The 26,755-nt window shown below is 47.2% G+C and overlaps 2 protein-coding genes and 1 long non-coding RNA gene across 12 annotated transcripts in view; 1 reads left to right on the top strand and 2 right to left on the bottom strand.

Moving 5' to 3' along the window:
- SAR1B (secretion associated Ras related GTPase 1B) overlaps positions 1-7,819 on the top strand; it is a 36,139-nt gene extending 28,320 nt beyond the window's left edge. The window contains exons 6-8 of the mRNA XM_069592074.1: positions 553-656; positions 1,688-1,819; positions 3,165-7,819. Of these exons, the coding sequence (XP_069448175.1) occupies positions 553-656; positions 1,688-1,819; positions 3,165-3,281 (353 nt within the window). The 3' untranslated portion in view covers positions 3,282-7,819. The remainder of the gene's footprint in view (positions 1-552; positions 657-1,687; positions 1,820-3,164) is intronic.
- The window catches only part of LOC138441302 (uncharacterized), a 35,525-nt gene extending 21,338 nt beyond the window's left edge, over positions 1-14,187 (bottom strand). The window contains exons 1-3 of the long non-coding RNA XR_011257302.1: positions 13,927-14,187; positions 13,181-13,411; positions 11,147-11,223 (exon numbers count right to left, since the gene is read on the bottom strand). This is a non-coding gene — a long non-coding RNA (uncharacterized lncRNA). The remainder of the gene's footprint in view (positions 1-11,146; positions 11,224-13,180; positions 13,412-13,926) is intronic.
- A 4,291-nt stretch (positions 14,188-18,478) lies between these two features.
- The window catches only part of JADE2 (jade family PHD finger 2), a 50,824-nt gene continuing 42,547 nt past the window's right edge, over positions 18,479-26,755 (bottom strand). For 7 of the 10 annotated variants that reach the window (XM_069589782.1, XM_069589789.1, XM_069589781.1 and 4 more), the window contains exons 10-12: positions 26,291-26,408; positions 24,435-24,563; positions 18,479-23,144 (exon numbers count right to left, since the gene is read on the bottom strand). In XM_069589782.1, the coding sequence (XP_069445883.1) occupies positions 22,336-23,144; positions 24,435-24,563; positions 26,291-26,408 (1,056 nt within the window). In that variant the 3' untranslated portion in view covers positions 18,479-22,335. The remainder of the gene's footprint in view (positions 23,145-24,434; positions 24,564-26,290; positions 26,409-26,755) is intronic. The other 3 variants (XM_069589786.1, XM_069589785.1, XM_069589784.1) reach the window with 1 other exon arrangement.

Raw genomic sequence — 26,755 nt, 5'->3', positions numbered from 1 at the left:
GAAGTCTGGAGAGAAAAGTTACCTTCCTCTAGGGCACCCTCAAAAATATTTTTTTTTCTAAAAGAGAATGTCATGGAAAAAATTACCCTAATGGTTTCATAAACTTGTGCTATGAGTAGAACAATTTGCTTTATTTTTTAACAAGTCTGAACCTGATACTAATTTCCTTCTGTCACTTACTCCAGACTTGATCACTAGCAACTAGAAATGTCAAAAAGAAATGGATACTGCATATAACAAATAGTAGTGGTCCCGCTGATGAACTTAATGTGCATCCTTGTCCATTAGTAAGCAAATATTAATTCTTCTTCTGACATGGGTAAACTGGGGCAGACTAAAATATTTGACTTACCCAAACTAAGGAAAACCTGTAATTTCTTCTTTGGTCATCTGGAAAGACTTTGGCAATACAGGGTAAAAGATTAACAAGTACATAGTGATGTAGCAGCAGCTAAGGGCTAATTACACTTGGTATCTTGTTGGACTCTTCCGTCAAACCATCTGCCAGGTTTGACCAGCAAATAAAATCTAACTCCTGATTGTTTTTGTTAGCTCGAAGAGTGTGGAAAAACTACCTTCCTGCTATCAATGGCATTGTATTTCTGGTGGATTGTGCAGACCATGAAAGACTGTTAGAATCAAAAGAAGAACTTGATGTAAGTTAAATAATTAAAACTAAACAGTTGAATCACTCTGGTAAGCCTGAGAGAATAGGTTAGAGATGTAGGTATGAGAGTGTAGCTTTTCTGCAGCCTCTGATGTAACTCCTGACAATTTGTGGAGTTCAGAGATTACTTAGAATGCAGAGGGAGTACCTTGGAGTAACTGTGGCTATTGAGGAGTACTAACAAGATTTCCTTCCTGAAGGCTTAGGCTCATTCTATGCAGTGTGTGCCCTTACAGTTTATTTCATATCTGCTGCATTCCTGTAGTGGCTTGGTCTTAAGCCTCTGGTCCTCCAGGTGGTTTCTCCAGGAGTTGGCCAGAACCTGGAAATGGTATAACATGCTATCTTTGTCACCATTCCCAGGAGCGATCAAGGCCATGTGTAGCCACCTCCTCTCCCATCTCTCAGGTTACATGCTTCATAAAGGGGCTTAGGAGCAGTAGGCAAGGCCAGTGCTAGACCTGGGCCCAGAGAAGGGAGGTCCATGACTTGATGGAAAGTTGACCCGACCATGCTTCTACCAAGAGCAAGCAAACAAGTACTTATTCATGTGGAAAAGTCCTGGTAAGTTTTATGGTCATGGAATAGAGCTGGAGAATTCCTTTGTTACTACTTTGTGCCAGGCACTATGCATATTACCTCATTTAATTCTCAGATTAACTCTGTAAGGTAGGTGCTACTATTGCAGATTCTCTTTGAACTTCAGCAAGCCTTATTTGTCTAAGATCTCACAACTCAAAAGCAGCAGAATTAGAAATGAAACCAGGTCTGCACACCTTCAAAGTGTTGAGTCTAGTCACAGTGAGCATTTACAGAAGGAGACAGAGAGGCAGAAGAATTGAGCTACGGGATCGTTGAGCTCACTTTAAAATGTAGGGAAAGTTCACCAAAGAAAGCCAAACTGCCAGGATATGATGGAGAGTGAGCCCTTGATGCCCATTTGCTGTCTTGTCACAATGAGCCCTTTAGATGGTTTTATATCAACATCTTAACTTTCATTTTGCCTTGTTTTTTTTTCAGTCACTAATGACAGATGAAACTGTTGCTAATGTGCCTATACTGATTCTTGGGAATAAGATTGACAGGCCTGAAGCCATCAGTGAAGAGAGGTTGCGAGAGATGTTTGGTTTATATGGTCAGACAACAGGAAAGGTAAAAAAAAATTGACAGGTGTGAATACTTCATTCAGTAGTACAAATATCTTTTTATTTACTTTTAATCTTCTGAAAAGGTCTGTTCCCATAATACCCTTAACAGTAATCATGCTTACCAGTCTAATTGGTAGTCTGGCTTCTTTTTTTAATTGGGATATAATTGACATACTAGTTTCAGGTGTCCAACCAGTTGTCTTTAAATTACTATTGTCCAACCTCACAAGCCCAGTTTCATTTTCTTCTTAAAAACCATCATTGGTACATTTGGGTCTTTTTTGAGTGTCCTCATTTATTTTCTTCCTACCACTGAATGCAGTGAAACCTTTTCTTCAGTTCAGTCTCTCAGTCGTGTCCGACTCTTTGCGACTTCATGGGCTGCAGCACACCAGGCTTCCCTGTCCATCACCAACTCCTGGAGCTTGCTCAGACTCCTGTTCATCGAGTTGGTGATGCCATACAACCATCTCATCCTCTGTTGTCCCCTTCTCTTCCTGCTTTCAGTCTTTCCCAGCATCATTTTCCAATGAGTCAGTTCTTCACATCAGGTGGCCAAAGTATTGGAAGTATCACCAACCTTTACTTGGTGATATTAAAAAGGTCACAGCCTGTGCATATGGGAAACTTAATGAAAGCTTTCAAAGTTTTGTCATAATTTTTCAGAATTAGCCACTAAATAATATATTTGAATGTTTAAGCATACCAGTAGTGTGTTTGGACCCCCGGTTCAGTGTTTAAGTCCAGAGTTCCCCACAGATAAAAATGAAATGTATACTTGGCTATAGCAGAGTTATGGGGTTTTCAGAACATACACTTCATAATTAAGCTTTAACACACATTATTTTTGCAATCATTTTTACTGGGGTTTGTTTTGGGGAAGGACCTGAGTATTGAAAAATCCCAGAGTAGAGCAGTATGGCAGCCTGTGGAAGGAAACTGTTATGTTAGATAAGGTGGACTTTAGTCTGTTTTCTGTGTCTTCTTTTTAGTAAGTCAACTCCACATTAATTTTAAGAATGGCCTTGTTAGGTCATAAATCTACTCACAGAATGTTTGTTTTTAATATTAGCGAAGCCAGTTGTCCCAGGTAATTTTGAAGTCACAGATTATTTTCATTCTTGTGCACCTCACAGGCTCACTTCTATCCCACCGAATGGACATCTGTCTTACAGCAGAGTGAGAGGAGGTGCCCTATGTGTTTAGGGGAAGGGACTTGGGTGACAAACAGCCATGGCTTTATCACAGTCACCCTTTGTTCTAAGATGTACGAACTGCAGCTCTCCTAGGGAGTAGGTCTTTTATTTCATTAAGAGGTCACCCAACATAATGCCCATCTTCTCTCCTAGGGCAATGTATCTCTGAAAGAACTGAATGCCCGGCCCTTAGAAGTTTTCATGTGCAGTGTGCTCAAAAGACAAGGCTACGGAGAAGGCTTCCGCTGGATGGCACAGTACATTGATTAACACCAGCCCACATCAGTTCCAGGTCTCACCATTCAGGCCTACTCAGAGATTTGATCACTCAACATGCATAACTTGAATTCAATAGACTTTTATTGTTGGTTAGAAAACAGATGTTTTTTAGATTATTAATATTTTATCAACTTAATTTGAGTGAGAATTGAAAACTGATTCAAATAAGTTTGAATATCACATATTAGCTTTCTAATTCCATAAAAATACTTAGTTTTTACAGTTTATAATGTGACATTACCCCCAGCACCATTTTTGAACAGCAACTTTCCAGACAACATTTGAAGCACTTTTTAATAACATGAAACTACAACTATCAACCATATTTAAAAGCTCATCATGTTAAATTTTTTATGTAATTTTTGGAACTAGTTTTTAAATTTTAGATTATATGTCCACCTATCTTTAGTAAGCAGTTAATAATAAGCTTTTATGACTGCATGATGCCTTACAGTTTCAATTGTTTTTTTCTCATGCAAACGTCATGCAATAAAACAAACCCTAGTGTTTGGCATCCTTGTTGGGCAAATGTTTCATTTTAATGTGTCTTATCTGGCTAGTATGCTCTGAACTTTTGCATATTTAATATGTTGTGGGGAAAGGAGATTGCTTTAGAATATTTAGGGTAATGTTTAAGTCCCTACAGGCTTTTGCATTTATCTAGAGACAAGTTGTGTTTGGTTGCACCTTATACCACATTTATCTCTGAATCATGTATATTTTCATCTGTAACACTACCATGACCAGTGCTGATGGGGTCCATGTCCTACTCCCTGTGGGATTGGCCTTCTGAAGAAAAAGCACGTGTTCTGGTACAACCCAAGGTTAATTTTTGGTTTGATGAGCCAATCCCAGTTGTCTAATTCTGACGTGCTCCAATCTTAATGGCACCCAGTTTGGTAATCTGCCTTTTCACCAAAAATAATGACAAGCACCAGTCTCCCCACACCTAGAGGTACTCCCCAGTCTTACTTAATGGTACTTAATGGGACTCAGCAGGGCAAGTGACACGTAGGGTGTTGTGCAGTTGCATGTTGGATCCTGCATCTGAGGATAAAGAAAGCGTGTTCTGCTTCAGCTGTCACTGAGATATTTGAAGACTTTGTTCCTGTCCTATGGCTCTTTTGCATTTTGGGCATATTTTATTTCTTGGTGGAAAGAAAATGAATCCATGTATTTAATTTTCTTTTTTCTTAGTTATTCTCAACCAGCTCTTAACTTTACAACACAAAGGCTTTTGTTTTTTGAACCATGCTTGCCACATGATAGCGTCTACAAGCCTCACTGATAAGATTTTCTAATCAGATTTTGGTTAGCTTTTTAAAGCATTTTAATTTTCTAAGAAATTGAATTCTTTTTTCCCATATGTCTGAGATTCCCATACTTAGTTGAAAGACAAGTGCCAAATATTTATTTTTAAAGACTCTCAAGCTTAAGATTTCCTCTCTTGGTCATAAACCGAGGTTTTATAGCATATTCAACCAACTCTATTGAGAATAGATTGCTCCAGTTCCATCAAGAGTAATTTTAATATTAGAATTACTGTTTCCTCTAGCTCTTGTCCAGATCAGAGTTAACTATAGTCCTTTCTGTCATCAATAATATAATATTGTATATGAAGCAAATAAGGATTGAAAGATATGCCTGGAAGGAATTACTAGTTAGCTAAACCAACAAGGTCATTTCATCATGACATTTTGTTTTAGGAATTTAGCTCTTCTGTTTCATTTTCAGCTTCCTTCTAAAGGAAAATAAAAAAGCTTTCTCCCTGCCTAAAAACATCAGTAACACCAGGGAAAAGTAGGAAACGACATTCAGCCTCTTGGTTATTCTGCCAGATATGTTTAAAGTTCTCATTTCTAATGTCTTGACTGAACAGAATTAAGCCTTATTCAAAGTAATTGCCTCTTGTTGATGGTATCTGTTTTCAGTATTTACAGGGACACGCTTTTCTAAGTATTTCCTAGTATCTATTGTGATGATTGAGAAGTTAATTATCTGTGTTATAAAATCGTTTAAAAGAAAAAGCTTACTGGTTTCTCTAGAGGGATTTGCTTTCTGGCACAAACTCTCTTGTTCCAGAACTCTCATTCCAGGTCTGTCACTGGGATCAAAGGAACAGAGTCACTTTGTGGACCACAGCTAAACTGTGGATATTTTCCCAATGATGTAAGAGTCTTCCAGAGTCTGAACCTCTGAAAATGAAGCGGCACTTTCCTGCCATCTCCAGGGAGATGGGCCTCAGAGTTCGCCAGCCATTGGGCTTGTCATCCAGCTCTGAGAGCTCCTCAGACAATGTAGAGTCACTGCTTCCATCAGGAGAAGCAATTTAAGAGAATGCCAAGAAATGGCAAAGGCACGTGGGAAAAACATATACTCTGTATGTGCCTGTGCAACTGTGTACATTTGTGGAGTATTTGGGGGTAAATGTAGTTAATTTTGTTCTTCTCTCTACAAAGTGTGAAAATGTAATTAACACTATTATATCCAAGTTAAGACTGGATTCCATATACATCAGGAAGTGTTCAAAAGATGTTTTAAAATCTTAAGTCCAAAACTAAAAACAGATGGCCTCAGCTGGCTTATGTATTTTTAAAAAGATTCTTAACCTCGCACCTGTTTCAATGACTGCTATTAATTATACTTTTCTGTAACTGGTTAAATTGATGGATTCCAGTTTACCTTGATGAATTTTTAGATTGGAGATTATACTAGCATTTTTAAAAATTGGGCACAGATATTCCCTGAAGAATATGAAAAATATTCTTCACTATTGACTTGGTTAACCCAGTATCCTTGAGTGCCAAAGAAGTATGAATTCAGATATTGCCTGCATAGATCTAAATTTTGGTTTAGTGTGCCTGTGTACATATACAACTTTACTGTGGTTTACAGCATAAACACAGAATGTTGTTTCTCTTCTTTAGTTTTCAACTGGCTCACACTACACGTAGTGCTTTCCAGCACATAAACTACTTGTAAATCACTGAAATAGAGTAATAACTGTGATAAAAGTGTTTCTTCTGCAAAATGATTTGATTAACCACATTCAAAATCTAGCATTTTCACAAGTTCCATCATTAAAAACAGAATACCTCTAGTTGATGATTTGAGCTTCAGCAGACAGGTTTACATTTTCTAAACCTGTATTTAGTATGTGACTCAATGTGGCGTTTCAGTCTTGTTAGTCACTTACATGACTGAAGTTTGCAAGGCTTCTATTGCCAAATAAATTTTGATCAGAGTACACTGACAAAGCTAATATAAAAGAAAGTCTCTCAGAATATCGTGTGTTGATTTAGAGTACACTGTTTGAATCATTTTAAATATATGTAAAAGTTGGTGAAGTTTCTAAAAAATCTCCACACAACATGAAAAATTGAGATTAGCAAATATAAATTTCTGAATAAAATTAATAAGGAATTAGAGGTTTTCTATAAACCATTAATTTTTTTTGTTATAAATAGTAAGAGTTCAGACAACATATTTTAAATTAAGGACTAAATTCTCAGAGCCCAATATTAATGTTTCTGGTCTTTCCAATCATTGTCCTTTTGAAATGCACATTAGTGCTTTTTAAACAGAAAAGAAAAAAAGAACAAATTCTTAAAACTATGGGGCTGTGCCTGTGTGTAAAGTGATTTGGATTCTGTTAAAACCATGTTCCTACTCTTGAACCCTATAGCCATTCCCCCTCACATACTCCAGCTCATACCTGGAAATCCCTGAGTATAAACGGAATTGACCTCTCTTGATTTGACCAACTACTGACCATCTATTGATGATGCAGTTTGAATCAACTAATTTTTGTCTTTACAATTTAAAACATTAAATAGATAATATATTTAATACCTCTGATTATTCTGGGCTTTGACCACACCTTTAAACAGAATCCAAATTAATCACAGTAGAGGAAGCAAATTTATTCAAAGTAAGCTTTGTTTCAGGAGTACCCCCACTCCAAATGGATTTTAAGACAGAAATGGGAAAGGCTTTTGGGTGATTTCATGGAGAATTATTATCTTTGGAAAAGATTCACGTCAGAATGGCCAACTTCCCCTGCGTTTCTGGATTCCCTGGTGCTGCTCCTAACCTGAACTCATAATCTATTGCCATACTGAGGCAAGAGCACTCAGGGTGAATGTAGTCAGGTAACTTTCAAAGTGATCAAAGTGTTTCCTGTGGTGAGGCCTTTAGCATTTGGCTGGATGCAGAGTATGTTGAAGTGGTAAGTCGGTGATAAGTTTTTCATCACTAACCTTGTTTGCACTTTTGTACACCACTGCTTGCACTAGTATCTTAGTGTGAATTTTAACAATTGTTTTACAGTGTATACAGATTGTTAAGCATTAATTTATATAAAGATGTTTCTGTTTACCTTTATGTATTTTACAAAGAACAGCTATAATAGATGGTTAAATGTTCTTGAATTGTGTTTGTGTTATTTTGATTATGTTCTATTATCTTTTTACCCCCTATGCTTTGAGTGTCAGAAATAGAAAAATAAAATAATTACCTGGTCTTTGAAACACTCTGGTGTCAGGTCCTGTTTTTATCATCTAGTAGTTCTTATTGTGCTTATTAGAAATTTCTTGAACTTTGAAATTACTAAGGTTATAGAACGTGCCCTCTGTGCAAGGATTCCAAGAAACTAAAGCATACTTTGCTTAGACTAGAAAAAGCTTATAAGCACACTGTAGTAGGACTTACACAATGCTGACTCAGTTGAAATGTGAAAAATAAGCAGTTGGTTGGTTTTATCTACATCAAGGTTTTCAAGCTCTAGTATGCATCAGAATCTCCTAGGGGTGGAGGAAACTTTAAAAAAAAAAAACCCACTGCAGAAAAAAAAATCCCACAAAAACTGATTCAGCAAATCTGGGGTGGAGTGGAAGGCAGGCATACAACTCTTCAACAAGTTTCTCGGGTTTTTCTGATGCCAGAATGTGTCGATTTTCATTTAGGAGAAACAGTAATATACCACTAAATACTAACAACACTAAATGATCATTGGCTAATCAGTAAAGAAAAAAAAATTTTTTTTTTTTCCTGACAATTCACTTACTAGGAAATCCTGCATCAATGTAGGGCTTCCCTGGTGGCTCGGTGGTTAAGAACCTGCCGGCCAATGAGGAGACACAGGTTCAGTCCCTGGGTCAGGAAGATCCCATGGAGCAGGAAACCGCAACCCACTCCAGTATTCTCCCCTGGGAAATCCCATGGACAGAGGAGCCTGGTTGGCTACAGTCCATGAGGTAGCAAAGAGTCACATACAAATTAGCAACTAAGCATGCACGCACATCACTGTAACCTGTAGCCGGTGGTTCTCAACCTTGGCTACAATTCAGAATCACTGAAAGCCCAGGTAGCAAAATTTTTTCAACTCAGGTGATGCAAATGAAAAAATATCATTTTGGTAAGGATTATCAAGCTACTTTCGAGACTTAAATCCAACTATAAGACCTTTCTAAGGACTTCCGTGGGGGTCCAGGGGTTAAGAATATACCTTGCAACACAGAGGATGCAGGTTTGACCCCAACTGGAGAACTGAGATTCCCACATGTGGCAGAGCAACTAAGCCCAAGCCCCTCAACTACTGAGCCCACACACCAGAGCTAGACAGTCCATGCGCAGCAACGAAAGATCCTGCAGGTCGCAACTAAGACCTGATGCAGCCAAATAAATAAATATTAACAAATAAAACTTTATATAGCCATTCCTTTAACCTTTCCACTAACAATGTGCAGGATAACATAAGGCTTTGTGCTAACTCTTTTAACATAGCCAGTCATGATTCTATTACTGTTGAAGTAAAGTGAAGTCGCTCAGTCGTGTCCAACTCTTTGCAACCCCCATGGACTGTATAGCCTACCAGGATCCTCCATCCATGGGATTTTCCAGGCAAGAATACTGCAGTGGGTTGCCACTTCCTTCTCCAAGAGATCTTCCCAACCCAGGGATTGAACCTGGGTCTCCTGCATTGTAGGCAGACGCCTTAACATCCGAGCCACCAGGGAAGTCCAATTACCATTGAGTCCATCAAATAGAGATTTAGCATGCACTCAAACTATTTGTTGAACTGAAACTAACAAAGTAGACAGTGAATGTACTGAAGGCATAAATGCTAAGAAAATAAAATCCAGTTTATTCAGACATTTCTCCAAATAAGACATACACATGGCTAATAAACATGAAAAGATACTCAACATCACTCATTATTTAAAAAAATGCAGATCAAAACTACAATGAGGTGTCACCTCACATTCATCAAAATGACCATCATCAAAAAGTCTACAAACAATAAATGGTGGAGAGCGTATGGAGAAAAGGGAACTCTCTTGTACTGTTGGTGGGAATGTAAACTGACACAGCCACTATGGAGAACAGTATGGAGATTCCTTAAAAAACCAAGAATAAAACCACTATATGACCCAACAATCCCACTACGGAGCACATACCCTGACAAAACCATAACTGAAATATGTACCGCAGTGTTCATTGCAGCACTACTTATAAGAGCTAGAATGTGGAAGCAACATATTAACATGTCCATCAACAGATGAATGGATAAAGAAGTTGTGGTACATATATACAATGGGATATACTCAGTCATAAAAAAACATTCAAGTCAGTTCTAATGAGGTAGTGAACCAAGAGCCTATTATACAGAATGAAATAAGTCAGAAAAACAAATATTGTATATTAACGCACACACATGGAATAGACGGTACTGAAGCCTACTGCAGAGCAGCAATGGAGATGGAGACACAGAAAAGACTCGTGGACCCAGTGGGAGGAAGAGCGGGGACAAACTGCAACGTGTGACGGGAACTTGGAAACACACATCACCATAAGCAAGACAGTCAGTGGGAATTTGCTATATGATGCAGGGAGTGCAAACTGGTGCTCTGTGACAGCCTAGAGGGGTCGGATGAGGCGGGGAGGCGGGAGGGAGGTTTAAGAGGGAAGGGACATATGTGTACCTATGGCTGATTCATGCTGACGTATGGCAGAAACCAACACAACACTGTAAAAGCAACTATCCTTCAATTAAAAACAAGCTTTTAAAGTGGAAAAAATCCAGTTTATTTACCTCATTTTCTTGAATTTAGTTACATAATATCCCACCAGACTATCTGATGGGCTTCCCAGGTGGTGTGAGTGGTAAAGAACCCACCTGCCAATAGAGGAGATGTAAGGGACACGGGTTCAATCCCTGGGCCGGGAGGATCCCCTGGAGAACGGCATGGCAACCCACTCCAGTATTCCTGCCTGGAGAGTCCCATGAACAGAGCAGTCTGGGGAAGCTACAGTCCATAGAGGCTCACAGAGTTGGACATGACCGAAGCAACTTAGCAAACCACACAGCACAAACTATCTGATATTTGTACTAAAGGTACAGCAATGCAACATCACAGCCCTCAAAAGAGTGTGAAAAGCACCTTGTGGGGAACAGGGGAACTAGGAAACTGTAAAAGAAGCCCTTTGGGTGGTGGCCACCATCCTCCTGATTGAAAGGTGAGAACAACTTAGAAACCTGATGATTAAAAACAAAGGTCCCAAAAACAGGCCCTTATAAGGATTTGGCTGGGTATTAAGTTAGTTGACAAAGGTCAAAGCCTGTGTTTACAAAGCCTCTTAACTTGATTTGTTTAAAATTAGACACCAAAACTCAATAATTTTCTGGCTGTTATGTGGTAAACAAAGGAAGCCTCGCTTTGGAATGTGGATTTTGATTGGAGGCAGCACGGCGAACCATTTAACATGCTTATTAAAGTCACTGAGTTCAGTGATGGCACCGTGTCACTACAAACAAGCTGGTAATGTTGCAAAAAGAAACTGAAGAGCTTTCTTACCCGATCATATTGAAAGGACCTGGGTTAATGGGTAACAGTCCTCCAGTCAAAATCTTCAGAGGTGTCGTGTTTCATGGCTGTTAAAAGTAAACAAGGGGAAGAAATAATTGGAGGTGAGGTACAGGTGAAGAGAGAGAGAACACTTGGGGGTCGAAATGAAGATATTTGTTTACTCCTTTCTTGAGCTAAAAGGAATTGAATGTGAACCTCATCAGTGGAGTTGTAGTCTTATTTCATCCAGGATTAGGAAAATCCCAGAAACTAGAGAGATTATAAACATTACCATTACAGCACCGTTTAGGGTTCTCTCCTAGTCCTTGGGTTTGTCTTGAGGTCTCTAGACCCACCTCGTGACTAGGAAGCCACACCAGATCGACTGCAGTCTGAAGAAAAGCACACTGACTTCCCTCCATTCTATGGACTTCTCTTTCGAGACCCAAGTGGGCAAGAGACTTTCTTTGAGTAAAACACAGAATAGGTGAGTTCCAGCCCTGTTCTGGGCCCCAGAGCTGATTTGCAACTAGGGGGTCCACTGCAAGGGGAAACAAGTCTGACAGTTCCTGAAGGAAACCATGCAATGCTACTTTCTTTTCTGACTTCAGGGTAGTAGACAGCGGGGGAAAAAGCTATTTTGAGACCAGTCTGAAATTTTCTCCACATCAGCTTCTATTTGGGACCAGGTTCAGAATCCACAGTTCTCTGGCACTCTGATGGCAGGGGGACCCCTCTTGGATTTTGAAGCCTCACTCTGCCTTCCTGTTTGGAGAAGCAGTTTCTGATTACTTGACATGTTGGCGGCCTTGCTCACTGCTCCATGTGCAAGGCTGGGCTGGGCAAAATACGAGGGAGGGTTTTACCTAATCACCTACTCACTGGATTCATTTTCTCTCTTTTACACATAAAGCCTTATGTGTGGAAAACTATTAGTTATCACCAGGTCTTTTGCAAGTACTGTGCAGATGTTGGGTTCAGGTTGGGACAGGTGGCCACACTTTGTCTGCCCGTCCACGAGCCAGTCAGTCAGTCAGCTGGCATTTCAACACCTCCTTGCTGGGGACTTACATGGAACGATGAACAATGGGCAGCCATTTGCCCAAGGGACCATGGAAGGCAAAAGGGAAAGGCCCTCAAACACCGAGGTTTCTAAAAACGGGGCACCAGAGCTGAATCTTGAAGGCATATATACTATTTAGTAAAGAAGGGGTGAGCAAGGCGAGTGTAAGCAGACAGAACAGCAAAGACAAAGGCACAGCAGAAACAGCATGCTGTGATTTCGGGCTGGTAGAGCTCAGAGCCTAAAGAGGTGCTGTGTGGGCAGCATATTAGACAGATGTCAGTGGAGGAAAAAACAAGAATGTGAGACCTAAACTGAGAAGGCAGGAGAGCAGGGCTGCCCTTTCCCATCTTTCAGCCCGTTTTTCACCTGTCAAAGTAGGCTACTTCTAACACTGATTCCAAATCCAACGGTTTATGATATATGATCACATTTTTCAACCCAAGGCAGGAGCCAGCAATCCACCAGGAGAGCCTGCTCATGGGGCCATGAGATCAGCAATAGGCTATTTGAAGTTGGGAACAACTGTACAGACATGTGTCCCCAAAATGCCACACTGAGCATGCACAGCAGAATGTGTGCTAGTGACAACAAGGAAGACACAGGTTTGGGGTCAAATTAAAAATTACACAGGGTGGATGTTGCACAGGGAACTCTGCTGAATGTTATATGGCAGCCTGGATGCGAGGGGTGTTTGGGGGAGAATGGATACATGCATACCTATGGCTGAGTCCCTTTGCTGTCCACCTGAAACTATCACAACACTGTTAACTGGCTATAATTCAATATAAAATTAAAAGCTAAAAAAAAAAAAAAAACAAGCTGGAACTGTTGACACAGCCAGTATTGCCAACCTATTCAATAAAAGACATCAGGCTAAGGGGGTGGAGGGTTGGGGCTCCCTAAGGGTACTGCTGGGAGCCAGGAGCTGAGACCCCAACTGTCCCTCTCTGATCCCCCTTTCTCCACGAACCTCTTACCTAGGGGCTGGCTTTGCCTGCACAGTGTGGGGATCTGATGGTTCTATCCATCAAGCAGGAGAGGCATAACAGAAGTAGCTGAGGAGACTACCATGCCTTCAAATCCCCTAGTAAAGTCCTGAAGTTGAAAAGTCAAGTGGGCAAGGCATCCTAACTCCTCACACAGTCCAAGGACTGTCCAGTGAACACTGGACCAGACTTGATCTCTGTGGCTCCAGGGCTCAGAACAGCCTGTGAACAGAAACATCACGTTTCAAGGCAACAGTTACAGTTGAATTTAAGACGTTTTAAACTTAATATGGATGGCTTAGCAATGGGTTGCTTACAAAATGACAGGTTCTCAGTCACTAGAATTCAGAGGCTGTCCTAGAGAAGGTGGTGGGCAAGACGAGCTTTCATGCCCCCACAACCACCTAAACCCTGAGGTATCACCCAGATGAGGCTCCTTGGCTGAGGCCCGAGCAGGAACCAGGATTGATAACGCGGGTCGGTACTGGTCCCGTACCCCTTCCTGACCAGAAGGGAAGTGCTCCTGGAGGGCAGAGGGGTCCCTAAGACTTGAGCATCCCCTCTGGTTCTCGATGGTCCTTCAGGGCACACTCTTCCCTTTGCCAAAAATGCATTTAGGAGTCTAACAGTGGACGAGGCAGCTATCGGGGACCGCCCACGGCAGCTCCTTCCGTAAGCTGAGGAACATAAATAATTACGGCGGGCATGTGGGAAACAAGGTTTTGTATACCAAGCACCTGTCACCATAGCCAGGCAGTCACCCAGGATCCCAAAATAGCAGCTCAGAATATCCACAGGTGACGGTTTATTTTGCTGAGTCACTCTTCCTTTTCGGCTTTTCCTACAAACCCTGCTGCTCTTCTGAGTTTCAGGTTAATCCCAACATTCAGTCCCTAGCAAGGCAACGTTCCTTCTCTGCAACACGGGGTTGGGTGAGGGGGCGGGGAGCAGGAGAATTCAGCCACCTGCCGCCTCCCGGGTTATACCGTTTTAGAATGGCCGCGGAGGAACCCCGAATGCTGGGAAGGTGGGTGTGTTTCAGGCCCAGGCAGCTGATTGGCTCAGATGTCACGTGAGCGGTGTCCCGGATGACTGCCAGGTGCTTCCAACCCGCCCTCGGCCGACCCCCTACCCAGCCGTCACGTGACCTTCCTCTGCCCTGCCCCCAGAACACAGGTTCCCCGGTTGAGCATGGGGCGGCCGGTGAGAACAACGGAGCTAAAGCGAACAAATCCCTCTGGGCGCCTGGCCTCTCTAGTCAGCCTGCCGGCGTCAGGGCGCCTTCTGCCTTAACCTCCGTCCCCCTCCTCTCACAGTGGTTCCTCATTCTAATCACCGCACACCTAGGCCCGCTTTGATCCACTCTCAGCCACCATGCGTGGGGGGCGCGCAGCGGGAACTCTCATCCTCACTTAACAGATAAGGAAACTGAGGCCCAGAAAGGGCCAAACACAGTCCTTAATTCTCCTTTACCCCAAGGCCCACACGAATCCATTTCTAGTCACCTCCTCATGTGTGGTGCATTCCTGGAGGAATTTTCTGGACTTGAATGGCCACGAATAGCTAACGGTAACCAAAGATGGGGGTGGAATAAGGCGGATTGCCCACTGAACACAAACCCCTAGACCTGGGCAAGCCACCCTACAATTGCTGTTACCCAAATCACAGAGCGTGCCCCACACCCCCAGCCCTCCCAGAGAGGCGTGGGCCCCACTTCCAAGCCCGCAGGACAGATAATGTACCTTCCTTCCATTGCCCACAGGTCCTGCTCAGCACTTTGCCCTGTCACCATCGGGGCTGGATCTGGTGCTTCACTTCCATGTTCACACCCATGGCTACTGCTTTGCTCCTAATGACCCCTCTCCTGGTGACATGAATCTGTGGCCACCGTGGCATTCTGACGTGATGACCCTAAGCTGCTTCCTGCTCTGGCTCTGCCCAAGTCCAGCCTGGAGGCTCTCGGTAGCCCCAGTCAGTCCCACCTACCCAGTTGGCCTTAAGGTAAAAGGGAGGGCCCTGTCAGGCTCTCACCTCACCCTCACTGACCACATCCTCCGACCATGGGCTTTCCCACCAGGACCTAAAGAAATCGGTATCCCCAACGTCTTCTATCTGACACATGGAAAAACTGAGGTACATGAAGTCAACAACAGAAGACTAGAACCTCAGTTTCCTGATCCTGAGTTAGACATACTTTCCTAAGGCGTTGTACAAAAATCACTATGGGGATGGGGTTAACAATAATAAAAAGAAGCCTCCTTGAGTTTGAGTTGGGGGACCCAGGGGAGTCATGGATACTCTAGGAATGCTGTTCGGCTTGTGAGATCTTAGTTCTGCAACCAGGGAATGCGACCCCAACAGCGCGAGCGCCAAGTCCTAATCACTAGACCAGCGGGGAACCCACTTTTTCAATGTTTTAGAATGGTTTCTTTTTCCTTAACATGGGCTTCCCTGGTGGCTCAGATGGTAAAGCGTCTGCCTACAGTGCGGGAGACCCGGGCTCGATCCCTGGGTTGGGAAGATCCTCTGGAGAAGGAAATGGCAACCCACTCTAGTACCCTTGCCTGGAAAATTCCATGGACTGAGGAGCATGGTGTCGCAGAGTGGGACACGACTGAGCGACTTCACCTTCACTGCCTTAACATCGTGTTTGTTGTTACAACAAAGCAGTTGCACATTATTAAATGTAGCAGGTGCCCCCCCCCGCCCCCGCCCCCGCCCCCGCCCCCGCCCCCGCCCCCGCCCCCGCCCCCGCCCCCGCCCCCATATAGGATTCTTTTTTTAAATTGTGGAGAAAAAGAAAAAACAAAAACAGGTATAGTCAGGCATCAAGGCTGGGCAGCAGATGGCGCCCCAGATCCTACCTACCTTGCAGGAGTTTCATCAGAACAAGGGAAGTTCAGGGCGGGCAGAGGAAGAGTCCCTCCCCTCTGCCACACAGTCTGTGTGTAACTGCACCTGGCTTTGGGACTATGGGATTAAAGTCTGTCTCCCCCACTGGCCTGATCTCTGCATAGGGCATTTGGTCATCCCAGTGTCCTCAGGGCCCAGCAACTGATGCACCATGAATGCTAAATCAATACGTGCAGGAACGAAGTGGCGGGGGAGTGGACACTCCTGGCCTCCCCTTGGATTCTTGTACATTGGCTCATTAATGATTATTTTATATTGATTACAGGTTCAAGTGATCATATTTTGGATATAATGGATTAACTAAAATATATTAAAATTCATTTTACCTGTTCCTTTTTACTTGTTAAAAATGTGGCTACTAGAATTACCTCTGTGCCTCATGCTTCATTTCTATTGCACATTGCTGCTTCGGGCCCACCAGTGTTTTGCCCTTTCCTGCCCCACGGCTATCAGCTGGGTCAGCTCTGCAGCTGCAGGCCTGGCAGCAGGCCCCCTGCATCACTCTTCTGGAGCACTGTGTAGTGGGCCTGGCTCTGGGAGGAGGGAAAATCTAGGGTGTCGAGCCCAGGGCAGCTGGCCCATAGAACCAACAGCCCCAAATCACAGGCAGGGGAGCTGGCCACACAGGAGCCCCCTCAGCCTGGGGACTGATCTACCAGCACCTCATGCTGACTGCGGTTGATGCTAAGTGAGCCCTTCTCACTCTCAGCTGAGCACCCTGAGAGAATACATACGTCTCAGTCAGACAAGGTTCCCTGATCCCCAGGCATGGGGCCCCTCAGTGAGGAACACCTTCCTCCACAGTTGTTCAAAGTACACCAGGTTTATTTCCACCACCTTCTGCATTGTGGAATCATAGAACTTTGGATCTGGAGGTGCCCTTGGGGACTCACTGTCTACTCCATCAGTGAGGAAATGGGGCACTTCTCTGTGGTTCACCACCAAGTCAGTAGCCCCCAAAGCTATATCCCTTGAGTCTCAGTTCAAGCTCCTTTCCACGCTCCTCCCCCTTGGACTCTCAGAGGAGGCTCAAGACCCTTCCACGCATAGCTGAATCCAACTTTGTTCTTGTGGACCCCTCTGTCCAGAGTGCTTGTTGTCCCTTCCTCCCAGCCAGCTCCCCTTGGGCAAGCAACTAGTTATCCTTCGAGCCTATGTTACCTGGAAGCTCTAGGAGGGCAGGGTCCTGGTGCCACTCACAGCATACAACACAGCATACCGGCAGAATGAGATGCATGCTCAGTAGACAATTGTCTCTGAATGAATGAATGCATGAATGATGTTGCTTCCTGTGCCCTCCCCACCTCATCCATACAGGCCTCCACAGTACCTCCCAGTTCCCTCATTGCCTCTCTGCTGGACTGTGAGCTCCCCAACGGCAGAGACGTTGGCTTTATTCTGCATAGTTTAGAGTCTGGTCCAAAGCAAGTACTCAGGAAATAACGAGTGAAAAACAAGCCTGGATTAAAACCTTTCCTGATCTAGGGACAAATACCAGACTGGAAGCAGTGAGATTCTATTTCTTAGGCTCCAAAATCACTGCGGATGATGATTGCAGCCGTGAAATTAAAAGATGCTTGATCCTTGGAACAAAAGCTGTGACAAACCTAGGCAGTATATTAAAAAGCAAAGATATCACTTTGTGACAAAGGTCCATATTGCCAAAGCCATGTTTTTTTCAGTAGTCATGTACAGATGTGAGAGTTGGACTATAAAGGCAGCTGAACATTGAAGAATTGATGCTTTAGAATTGTGGTGCTTGAGAAGACGCTTGGAAGTCCTCTGGACTGCATGGAAGATCAAACCAGTCAATCCTAAATGAAATCAACCCTGAATATTCATTGGAAAGACAGATGCTAAAGCTGAAGCTTCAAAACTTTGGCCATCTGATGTGAAGAGCCGATTCCTTAGAAAAGACACTGATGCTGGGAAAGACTGAAGGCAAAACAAAGGGGCAGCAGAGGATGAAATGGTTAGATAGCATCACCAACTCAGTGGACATGAATCTGAGCAAACTCCAGGAGATAGGGAAGGACAGAGGAGCCTGGCATGCAAATCCATCCCATGGGGTCACAGAGTCAAACACAACTTAGTAACTGAACAACATCAACCAGAGTTTCCTCTCAAACCTTCCCACTGTAGGTGGCTCAAGGGGTTCTGACTTTGATGCTGAATTTCACCTCTGGTAGTTTTGGGAAGCTCCATCATCCACTCTGAACCCCAGGGAATGGCAGCTGTGAGAAGTAAATCAAGTAAGCCCAGCCCCAGTGCATACTGAGCACTCACTATATTCCTTGGGACACCCAGGGACCACTCACTATTTCACTGACCCACCCTCTCCCACTCCCCAATGCAACAGAGCCTCACACCAGCCAGCACAGAAAACATTGCTTTATTAACTGCGTTTGCCAACACACGAGGATTGCAGAGGGGGTCCTGAAGCCACAGGCTCCAGTGAGGGCTAGGCTCTGGAAACCCCCATGAGTGAGCAGGACAGGATGGGACTGGGAGCTACGTGGGGGCAGGACCACAGAATCATGCAGGGCACGCGGGCACTGGCCACCCCGAGGCAGCCATACATTCTATTGCTCGTTAAGGGTAGCGAACATGGACAATGTACAAAAAGGAGAAATAGGTTTTTGCGTTAATGAAAAATACATTTTTTTTTCTACAAAGGAATCTTTCCTAATACAAGAAAATAAATATTGCAACATAAGCCAAAAATAATTTAAAATTGCTCTTTTCAATATATTTTCAGTATTTCTCTTGTATATTAACAAATGGCACATCAACTTTCTTTGAAACAAAGACAGAAGGTGTCTCCTCCTGTGACATTCATATCACCCTCCCACCCCGAGCCGATGTGGAGCACAGAGTGTTGTGCGTCTGAGGGACAAGGTGGCAGGAAGTGCCTTAAAGAACAACCAAAGGTCCTGGACTCCAGCCCTGGCTCTTTGGCCAATGTGGCCAGCTGGGCCGGGGCCATGGGAAGTGGCCTCCCCAAGGGCCTTGTTACAGGCATCCAGACCATTCTGCAGAGCTTGGGGTATAGGCAGAGAGGTTGGCCACATCTGGCAGTAAGGAAGGAATGCCAAGTCCAGCTGCTGCCAATGTCTGTCAGAACTAGGCATGTGATTCTCTAGAAACTGCCCTGGCAAGTCCCACTGTGTGCCCATACGTGACACACAGACACACATGCACATGGACACACAAGACGTGCCCTGGCACAAACTCACACATCCACAGCCCAACACCCACGTTTGGAAACCTGGGTGGCTTCTCCAAGGAACCTGAGACCTTCACACTGCAAATGTTCACACACTGTCACCAAGTCAGAGCTCATTTAATAAAATAAACCCTTCTAACCTTTCTTCTCTGCGTTTGTTCTAAAATACATTTATGATCCATAAAAATACTTTCCTTGCACATTATCCTTTCTCACTGTGAGAAGGGGGAAGGAGGTGGGCAGCAGGGACCAGGAGAGTGGTAAAGACCGCCGGGCCAACTTCCAGAGCAGCTTATGCCTCCAGTAAGTGTCTGCAGATACGGTTGCGTGAAAGACGCACCTCAGCCTCTAGGCTGGAAAAGGCCTCCTGCCACCTCCCCAGCTTCCCATCCTGACCTCAAAGGCAGCAAAACCACCTGTACGGTGGATGGGAAGCCGCAGAGTGAAGGGGCTGTGCTGGCAGCAGGAAGGCCAGTGGTGAGGGCCAGTGTCCTTGTCTTCTTTGCAGCCTGGCGGGCGTCCCAGTACTGGACAGCTGGCTGGCAGACAAAGCTCTTGGGTCTGGCCTGGCAGGCCCTGGGCAGCCAGCCTTAGAGGCACCCGGACTCCGTGCAGGACACGGGACCCCAGGGATAATTCAATTCAAAGCAAGAGCCAACTGAGAAGTGGGTTGAAATCTAGAGGCCAACTTGAGTAGAGGCCCTCTGCTGGTCTCCTGGCCTGGCCCACCCAGTCCAGACCCTGACCAGACCTACCACCTGCCTGCCCTGGTCCTATGCCCTACCTCGCCCCCAGAGAGCCCAGACCCTGCCTCAGGATGGATGAAGGGTAAGCAGGCTAGTGCTGAGTCTACTGGACCTGAGCACCCCACCTCCCGGCAGAGTTTGGTTGTTCTTTAAAGCTGGTCCCTTTGCTTCCTGTGAGGTCAGACCAGGCAATCCAGCACAGACAAGGTTGTTACCCGAGGTGACCCGAAGCACGGGGAAGGAAGAAGATCTGTTCAAAGGCAGTAAACAGAGAATGGGGTTAGGACGCTGCTGCTGACGCTGCACTGGCCACTACTACCAAGGCGCCAGGCAGACCAAACTCTACACAGTAGCTCATGCCATCCCAACGCCCAGAGTCCTCGAAGCCCACTCTGAGTCTGCTCCGACTGGACACATCTGTCCAGCCCTTTAAACTTAGTCATTATCTTTGTTTCCTGTTTTGATAAAACTCACATGAAACTCAGTGTCCATGACCATGCCACTGCCGTACCTTGAAAGTCTTGAGTCGGGGATGGGTGCTCAGCCTGCTCCCTATCCCACTGATTTGCGCTTTGTGTTATGTGAGGGGGATCCCCATGGTGAGACTTTTGCCACGCTGGTTTCACCGTCAGTCTCCTCGTGCAGAGTTTTAGGGTTCAGGAGAGCTCACAGTGGGCCCAGGATCCAAAATCCAACACCAGCAGCAGCAGAACAGCATCCTTGTCCGAGAGCTTGGGCTCACCTCCTTGGGTGTGTGCAACGAACATGTTTCTACACTTGGTTGCTAAAGAACTCCATTTTTAAAAAAAGTCCAAGTGACAAGTTGTCAGGTCCTGGCTGTGCTGTATTATGGTCAAAATATTCTTTGGCATCCACAGAATGATTCGACTGATTCACTGGACTTTTGCAAGGTTCTTGTTGGAGAAGTTCTGGCTTTACCAGTGGCAGAAGTGACCCAGGAGTAAGTCATAAAAGAAAAAAAAAATGTTTTCACTGAATTCCTTTTTGTTTTTCATTTGTTCCCTGAGCTATCACCCTGGGGCCACTCCACTGAAACTCTTCAGAGCTACTACCTGGGACTTAGAGGGTGGAGCGGAGAAGGCAGGATGGTGACGGTGGGGAGGGAGGGGCTGGAAGGGCACAGTTGGGGAAGGGGGTTAAGGCTCAGAGGGGAAGAGGAACCAGGAAGATCCAGCAAGACTTCACACAGCCCCGGAAGGCCATCACTAACCCATCCTGGGCCCCGGGATCCCACTGCTTGTTGGAAGGAGTTGTTTCCAAAAGGAAACCAAGGAAGAAGCTCATCACTTAGCAGGAAACTTGAAAAGGCAAACGGTCTGGTCTGGTCAGCTGTCTGGGAGTGATCAGACCTCAGCCGAGACTGGCCCCGAAGGAAGGAAAGAAGGAAGTTGGAGTCCCAGAGCGATTCTCTGTAGTGGGTGAGGCTGAGCCCCACGCCCCTGACCGGGCACTGGCCCTCCCTCGCAGCCCTCCGCCGGCACTGGCGGCTGGCTAGCTGGGAGTCCCCTGAGAAAATGGCACAGCTCAGGAAGGGCTCTGGGAAACCCTCCCCAGAGCCGCCGAGCTGGGCGCTGGCAGGGGCAGAGCAGCAGGGGAGTGGAGGGTCGCAGGGTGGGTGGGCAGGCCTCAGATGATGTGGGTTGACCAGGAACAGCTGTGGCTCCCTTGGAACCAGCAGGCCCTCTTCGCCCCCTCAGTGCTTTCTCGTATAAGCTCATTGTGCTTGTGACAGCGAGTAGACTCTGGCTGGGTATCACTTATTATACTTCCTTGGGGATCAGTGAAGTGCAGCAGGACCCCCCCGCCCCCCGATTGACCCCAGTGGGATTTGGGAGCAAGGCGGGGCAGGCCCTGGGCTGGCCCATCTGCCATAATAATGCCCAAACGACAGTCTGTGTCACCCAGTGGCAGCGGGCGGGAGTCCTGAGCTCTTCATCACCTTGCCTACATGTAGCCAGGAGCCCAGCAGTACTGTGTGGCCCGGGCGGGGACGCTGCCATGGCCGTGATGGTGAACAGACCAGGGCTGGTCCTTGTGGCCAGAGCTGTGGAAGGAATCCTAACATCCTAGGCCAGCACAGAGGAAAGACAATAGTGTGGAATTCGAAACTTTTTATATTAAAAATAAAACCACATCAGAGTGGCAGCCTCAAGGGTCTGAGACACTCAGCGGAGATTGGAAATGGCAGTTGTCACTGGGCTGAGGCCTCATGGGGGGACCAGGACAGGGGAAGGGGTGACTTAGGAGGCCAGTACCCCCATGCGGACCACCTCCTCAGCCCCTGCTTCCCGGGGACCCCGCTGCACCCCACTGTCCTCAGCCTCCACATCTGAGTCGCTCATCTCCCCATCAGAGAAGTAGCCATCAGTCTCAGTGTCAAAGTGTAGGCTGACCTTTGGCCTCTCGGCCACAGCAGAAGGCGGTCCCGTCCCGGCATCAGGCCTGGCACCTGGCGACCTCCGGTTTCCCTTGCTCTCACGGGGCAGCCGGAGCCGGCCTGAGGGCTTGGGACTTGCTGTAGGGCCAGGCACTTGGACATTAGAGTCGGCAGCCATTGGGGCTGCCTCCTCCGGGGTCTCGGGGGCCAGTGGGGGGGGGCTCTCGGGAGCTGCTGGGATGGGACAGTCCCCAGCTGTAGGACTGGACGGCAGGTGAGAAGGTGTTCGCCGTGGTGGCTTCCTGGCAGGCGGCCCCTGACCCCCTTTGCTGCTGCCAGTATCCTGGCCCCAGGGCTTCTTGGGGGGTTTGTCTGGAGTCGTCCGTGAACCGGGCCCATCCTGTGGTGGTTTCTTCTTAGCAGGCAGGCGGGTGCGGCCACGGGCCTTCCTGGCAGGGTCGCCAGGTCGCAGCGAGGGGTCCCGCATGAAGCTCAGCAGTGTCTCCTCATCCTGCAACAGCTCCTCGGACAGCAACCCCGGGGCGGGGTCTTCGCGGTGCCCATTGTTGAGCGACCACTCACTCATGGCCATGTTCTCTGCGGTGATCTGCACTGACTGCGCCAGCCAGCTGTTGAAGAAGGTGCCGTCGATGGGGAACGAGGTAGACAGGCCTGGCCAAGGGGAGGAAAGAGGCAGGTGAGATGCCAGCAGGTGTGTGAGCCACCGTCCTTCCAGAAGCCCTCTCCCACCCTGCCCTGCACACATCGCGGACCTTCCTCCCTCTCTCCCTCTATGCTAGACCCGGCCGAGTTAACCTGCTCTGTCCATCCCACCTGCAAACACGGAACACCCTTCTCCCCAGATAGGTGTCCTGCTCCTGCGGACTGTCTTCATTGTTTGAGGAGCAGAGTACAAAGTGAAAATGTGGGCTCCCTATTCAAAAATTATTAAGAATTTCAAAGTGGCTACAGTAGAGCATTAAACCAAGCGAGGGCCCTTGGTGACTGCACAGGAGCACACCCAGCCCTGCTCACCACCCCGCACAGCATCATCCTGGGAGCATAAGGGATAAGGAGCCCTCTGGCCACCAGGGGGCGCTGGGTTTTCATAAGTGTCGCTTTCCACAGCTTCCAAAGCAAGGACTTGGATAAGGGTGTCTGTCAGGGCCAGCTCCAGTTATGGGCTCTCCTTCCTTTACTGAGGTTTTGGGAGGCGGCCGCTGATGTTCCCATTAGATCACCAAGCTGAATCCTTCCTGAGACTGAGGCAAATAAAAGATGACCTGGGGCTTCGGTGCTAGAGGTGAGGTGGGGCTTCCACGCTAGAGGTGACCTGGGGCTTCCTTGCTAGAGACGAGGTGGGGCTTCCATGCTAGTGGTGAGGTGCTCCTCCAGAGCACGCCCCTTCCCTGAGGAGTGCTCTAGAGAAAGCATGTGATATCCTGGGAGACAAAGCCCATGTCCAGGAGCCCCTCTAGGGACACCAGGCTTAATGGGGCAGCAGTCAAGAGGTGTGTGACAGACAGCTGTGACAGTGAGATGGGCTGGGCAAAGACCACTCCTGGGGGGGTCTCTGGTGGCTCCCAGAAAGTTTGCAGGGGATGAAGGGAAGGCCTACTTGAGGACATTCTGGCAGAGGGGGACAGGGACAGAAAATTATGGCAGGCCCTCACCCCACAGCATGACTCAGGGTTCCTTGAAGGGCCAGGATGTCTAGAGGCTCCTGAGTTCTTGAGCCTAGCCTCTAGTCTACGAGAGGAACCCTTGGGAGGTCAGCTAGGGCTCCAAAACCCCAGTCTCCTCTATACCTGGAAGGTGGGAGTGCCTGGGCATGGAAGGGCCTGCCGACCCCTCCTGGCCTCCCACTCTGCAGCAAGGATGCTGGTGGTTCCCATGGCCTTTTGCGGGGAGCTGCAAGTGCAGTGATGGTATGAGTCTGGCTGTGTGCACCAGGCCACTCACCAAGCTGCCCCAGGACTGAGTCGGACCCTGCCTTCACTTTCTCTTTCTTCTCGGGGCTGCCCTTGGGGCCCTCGCGGCCTTTTCTTTTTGAGTCACTCTTCTTGCCCTTTGTTTTCCTCCCAGACCGCTCTGCATCAGGGAAAGAGAGAGCAGGAGGAAGATGGTTATCCCAAGCAGGCCAGACAGAACCAAGACCCCTGTGTGGAATCCCAGGAGAGCCCCATCACTTAGTGTCTCGCCTTCTGGGTCACCTCCCCTGCACCTCTGCGGCCCCAGTCCAGAGCCATGTGGGACCTGGGATAACTGTGGCTCCAGTGAGTCAGGGAATAGCTGATGTGGGAAAGGGGATAAGAGTCCCTGAGGGGCTTGGTGCGGGGCTCAGCGACACGAGGAGGGGGAAGACCACTCTATAGGACCTGCGCTGCAGTTTGACCTCCACGGACTACACATCCCAGGACAGAGTCCTCGTGGGCAGGAAGGCTGGCTGGAGGTGAGTGGATAGGACAGGGCCTCATGGGCTAGGCCACAGAGGTGAAGGTGGATAGGTCACTGAGGGGCCAACAGCCTTGGGTTCCCCTCTTAACACAGAGGTCAGCCCCCTGCCTTGCTCTCGTGGTCTGCTCTGGAGGTCAGACAGTTGACGGAAGACTAGGGGTACACACCTTCCCCTCATACCCTTCTAGTCCAGGACCACATGGGTCTGCGGAGTCACAGAACAAAACACAGCAGGGGAGAGACATGCTGTGGTGGGGAGCTGCCAGGAGTCTCCTCCTAACGTCTCAGCCAGAGGCTGGTGGGCTTCCTGAGTAAGCGCCTAAGAGAAAGTTGAGGAGTATGGGCCCAACTCCAGGACTCTGCCTAGCTCTGCTGTTCTCTCCAGGTGTAACCTCAGACCAGGCCTCAGTCTTCTCACCTATCACATGGGACAGCGCCTAGATACTTGGAGGGAGGCTTCCCAAGTCCCCCACCACACTCGCTGTGGCCTGAGCTCCTCCCAAGGGCATAGACCTTACACAGCTCAGTTGTTGACTCTGGTGGTGGTCCAGCCACTCTCCTCTCTCTGCTCCAGGCCTAGCCTGACCCACAGGCTCTACCTGCAGTGGCAGCCTCTGGCTTAAAAATCTCTCCATCCACCTATTTTTACTGCACGGAATTCAACATCAGAGCACCATCTTCTGCACTAAGCATTGCCCTCCTGAATATGTTAACACTCCACAAAGGGCCCTGTTGTTTGGCAACACCCACAGCTAACAAGACAGACCACTCTCAGAGCTCCTTTAACCTTTGATTTCCAGATCTGTTAAATGCATGTGATGGTAAAAGCCTAAGAAAGAGGAAGAAAAAAACCTATTGGCACAGGGCCTCAATCCTATCAGATGGGGTCAGAGAGGAGGAGCACATAGGTCCTCTTCCACCCCTGGGGCAGTTGCCTTCTTCAGAACCAACACACAGGCACACAGGGGTTCAGGGAAGCTTGCCAGCTTGGTCCCTTCCTGCCCTGGAACCAGCACAGAGCTGCTGAGACTTCTGGTTTGCACCTGTTCACATGCAATTCACTCCTAAACCACAATGGGCCCCACACTGCCTGAGAGTCCCGTGAACCAGAAAGCTCCCTGAGGGTAGGCCTGATGCCCATATCACATCTTTGCTCCTTGCCTGCCAACACACACCTATGACCCTGGGAGGCCCCTGCCTTGGCCCACTACCTAGGTACACAGGGTAAGGGTGAGGTCAGTGGCCCCTGACCCCATACACATGCCCCACCAGGCTCTGAAGACACACAGCTCCCTGGAACCCAGCCCCCTCGAGGGTGTGCTTACGAGAGGTGGCCAGCGGCAGGTAGGGGAAGCGCCTACCTCGACACAGATCCTGTTCGATAAGTTTCATCTGCAGGTGGAATATCTGCTCCTGGAGCTTGCAGATGGCATGTTTCGTTCTCTCGCGCCTTGTCACCATGTAGCACAGATTTCTAACCTGAGGAAACACAAGAGAGATTTTCCACCTTACTCATGGGTAATCACCTCAACCTCCCAACTCTGGGGGGCCATTCTGCCTAACCTGCCCAGGACACCTGGGAATCAATACCCAGGCCCCGAATGCATGCTCAGTCCTGAGCTGAAATTCTCTGATCTAAAACACAGGGCCAAGCACAGTCTTGGCCCCAGGGCCTGCAGTGAAGCCAGTGTGGGCAGGGAGTGCATTTGCAGAGGTCAGGCTGGCAGCTCTGCCTTCCTTCCCTAGGCCTGCACTTCCTGGCTGAGTCATGCCATCGCCCAAGGCCCTTCCAACTGCTCTCCCTTGAATGTAAATCCCCCAAGGCT

This window comes from Ovis canadensis, chromosome 5, assembly GCF_042477335.2.
Source record: "Ovis canadensis isolate MfBH-ARS-UI-01 breed Bighorn chromosome 5, ARS-UI_OviCan_v2, whole genome shotgun sequence".
Classification (NCBI taxonomy): domain Eukaryota; kingdom Metazoa; phylum Chordata; class Mammalia; order Artiodactyla; family Bovidae; genus Ovis; species Ovis canadensis.
The sequence above is the reverse complement of the archived record's forward strand: the minus strand, read 5'-3'. Positions and strand labels throughout refer to the sequence as shown.